The sequence below is a fragment of the Colletotrichum chrysophilum genome (genome assembly GCF_026319265.1).
Source record: "Colletotrichum chrysophilum strain AFK26 chromosome Unknown scaffold_86, whole genome shotgun sequence".
Taxonomy (NCBI): Eukaryota; Fungi; Ascomycota; class Sordariomycetes; order Glomerellales; family Glomerellaceae; genus Colletotrichum; species Colletotrichum chrysophilum.
Genome location: NW_026517373.1, coordinates 197,433 through 200,618, shown reverse-complemented (window position 1 = coordinate 200,618; position 3,186 = coordinate 197,433). Strand labels below are relative to the sequence as shown.

The 3,186-nt window shown below is 52.7% G+C and overlaps 1 protein-coding gene across 1 annotated transcript; it reads left to right on the top strand.

The window, feature by feature from the left end:
- Nucleotides 1–2,485: 2,485 nt before the first annotated feature.
- On the top strand, nt 2,486–2,952 carry COL26b_009203 (uncharacterized protein; the record flags this gene model as incomplete). The annotated part of the gene is made up of 2 exons (XM_053181941.1): nt 2,486–2,717; nt 2,795–2,952. The coding sequence occupies 2 exons, from the start codon at nt 2,486–2,488 to the stop codon at nt 2,950–2,952; spliced, it is 390 nt and encodes a 129-aa protein (XP_053034172.1).
- Nucleotides 2,953–3,186: the final 234 nt, after the last annotated feature.

The following is a 3,186-nucleotide window of genomic DNA, read 5'->3' as shown; positions in this document are numbered from 1 at the left end:
TCAACTGGTACGTAGGAGTTAAAGCCTGGGTGTGTATTAATCTGCATCTTATCTCTATAGCCTATCCAGGGTTCCTGGATCAGAACTATGTCGATCTGATCTGCCCAGCAGAGCTCTAAGAGAGCTGTATGGGCTGGGCTCGTTCGGGATTGCATGGGCGACGCGACCATCAATGCTCTTTCTCAGCAATACGAAGACAACAAACCTTTCCCAAATATAAAGCTGTTCGCTTGGAGGTCTAGCCTCCTGCGCCCATGGCGCTAGAAGCTCGGTTTGGATGGCATAGTGAACTTCGTCACTTGGGCTAGGATCTCGGCAGTCGACATCAACGGAACCACTTACCCTGAAGTGTGCCGGATCTTTCAGGTTCCAAAAGGAGTTCTGCTTGATGGCAATTGCATTACCAATCTCAGTCTTCGCGATGTCATCATCTTCCATGACAACCTGGCTCGTCTCATCAACCACTTGCCAAACGTTGTCCACTTCAGCCTAGAGCTCAACCACGATCTGTTTGAGCCCGGAAGAAACACCGAGTTGCTTGAACCGCTGCCGAGCCAGGTGATCGAATGTCTGCAGCCGTTGTCTCTCAGGTTGCAGTCACTTACCTTGGTCATCGAAGGCACCGAGGGTGTTGCTTGTCCGTTAGTGTATCTCGCATCGACACTCGCAAAGTTCCTATTCTTGAAGAAGCTACGTATCGGGATGTGGTGCTTCAGAGGCGAGCTTCTAGACCATCTACCACCTTTCATCACACACCTGGATATCCCAGGCTCGAAGGACAAAACAGGCGAAGGGCCATCAGCACTGTATTGAGTAGGCTATTTGCGGTCTCGCAAGTTTGGCTGCCACGGCTGCAGCAAATCAAAGCCCCTTTCCGTCTCCCTGTTCCTTTCAATAGGTCGATTCAGGTAGAACTGAATGAAGAGATAGTATAATAGAACAGAATGGTTATCCTCTTTCTCATTCTTGATGTCGTCCATATAGTTCTTCTCGCCCCTATCGTCGTCCATCGTCGTCGTCCATCGTCGTCGTCCATCGTCGTCGTCCATCGTCGCAGTCAATCGTCTAACCCTTATTGCAACCCCTATCGCTTTCTTTACTACTGTCGTCCTTGTTATTGGGCACGCTGGCTACAGTTATAGGGCACATTGCCCGGCTAGCAAGACTCACCGGAATACACTTTGATGGTCTACATGCCACCACGGATTCAGCGGCGATGATGGCTGAATTGACGGGCTTGGAGGGACCAGGGATGAATACAACGGCATCTTCTGAGTTCGTTAATTGATTTGACGAGTGACCCGTTGGTTCCTCTGACTTTGTTGCCGCGAGTCTGTCGAATCCCGGCGCAGACAAAGCACACACACGGTGAGCATGCGGATGACACGGGTCAATAGAATGAGAAGTCGTCCCAAACCAATGCTCCGCCCCGGCAGCAAACTCATGGACGGGAAGCTCCTGATGAAACGAGCGAGTTTTGCCGAGGGCATTGCATCCCGCCGGGAGGGCATGGGCGACGCTGCCAGGGGGGCTGGTGGATCCGATACGTCTTGGCCGGCAGAAATTGCCGGGAGTTGCGGCCATGCAGTCGACTGACTTAATGTGGCTGGCATCCCCCGGGATGCCAGAGTTGCGACGATGTCTTGGCGCAGTCTGATGAATCTTGCCACTTCAGATGACTGAGATGACGAATTGAATGATTTAGTCGTGATACTATGTCATGATGCTTCGTAAATCACTGTTTTCATGTTGAAGACGCTGCATGCATGAGGGAAATGGCGAAGAAATTCACTATCGTGCCCCATTGCACCTCGACGACACGCTGCCTGTCACGGAGAATTCGCATGGCCCCAGAGGCTCCGCCCGGAGCGATCCGAAGCAATCGTGGGGCGTACGAGCCATTCGTATTCGAGGAGCCATTGAACCGCCAGATCTGGTACCGGGGACACTGCTCTGTGACCCGTTTCAGAAACTCGAGACGAACCTGAAGTTGCATTTTCCAATGTTCCCTTCCTCCACCGTCCCAATCCAGCCTCCCTCTTCGTCCAGAAACCGTCTCATGATCCGCCGTGTGGTTTAAGCATCGTCCGGTTAGAGTAAAAGGCTCGTTGCTGTCAGGAAGGGTTGGGGTCCGGATGAGTCCGTTCGGAGGCCGAGTGCAGCTTCAATCTGGAGAGCCAGGGGGTGGGATCCAGCGATCCCTGTCAGCGAGCCGCAATTAACCACAACGTTGTTTGGGACTGGGTTTGGAGGACCGAGTCTTTCGCAGAGTCAAAACAGTCGGCGGTATAAAGACTCGCGCTCTCGGCGCGGGTTGATCTAGTGGTACCCTTTCCCCCTCGTCAAGCCAGTCTTCCCAGTTTTCTTCGATCAATCCTTGTGCAACTCAACTTTCATTCTTTCCGCTGTGCGGCTTAAACATTCACTATTTACCTCACAAACAACTTATTCGTTCCCAACCCACAACTCTTTCACCCCAGTCAAAATGCATTTCTCCGTCACCGCCATCATCCTCGGGCTCGCCGCCGTCTCCTCCGCCGCCATCGCCGACGTCGAGGGCGTGCGCAACGTCGAGCGCAACTCCATCGTTCTCGACGCCCGTCAGGCCAAGAAGGCCACGGGTGCCTGCTGCATTCCCAACACGTCGCTGAAGCAGGATGCTTGCACTGATGCGGCGGGCGCGGCGGGCAAGTGTGTGCCTGGAGGACCTACTGCTTGTAAGTTATGACTTTCAATTACTCCGATCGTCCAGTATCATGGTGAGATTTAGGACTGACCTTTGGGGATGTGACAGGCGGCGGAGCGCTTAACTGCGTTGCTACCACGAGCTTGGCCTGCGACAACAGCGTCAAGGAGCGCTCTGGTGTTCTTTGCCGTTTCAAGCTGCCTAATGGCAAGCTGCAGGATGGTGTCAACCAGATTACCAGCCTGAGCCAGGCCAAGGTCAACTAAAGAGAAGGGAATACTTGAGTGGGGGCTTAGGGGGGTAGTCTTTCGTTGAGATATTGTGTCTTGGCGAGGATTGATATATAGTAATTGGAACTCCGTAGTTACTTCAGTTGACTTGCTTGAAGGTTTTGAGTGATATGGCGCATCGATGCGGTTTTGAAGAATTCCTTTTGTGTGAAATCCGGAGTAAGTTTTGAGAAAGCGAGGGCGTCCAACACATGGTACCATCGGCGGACT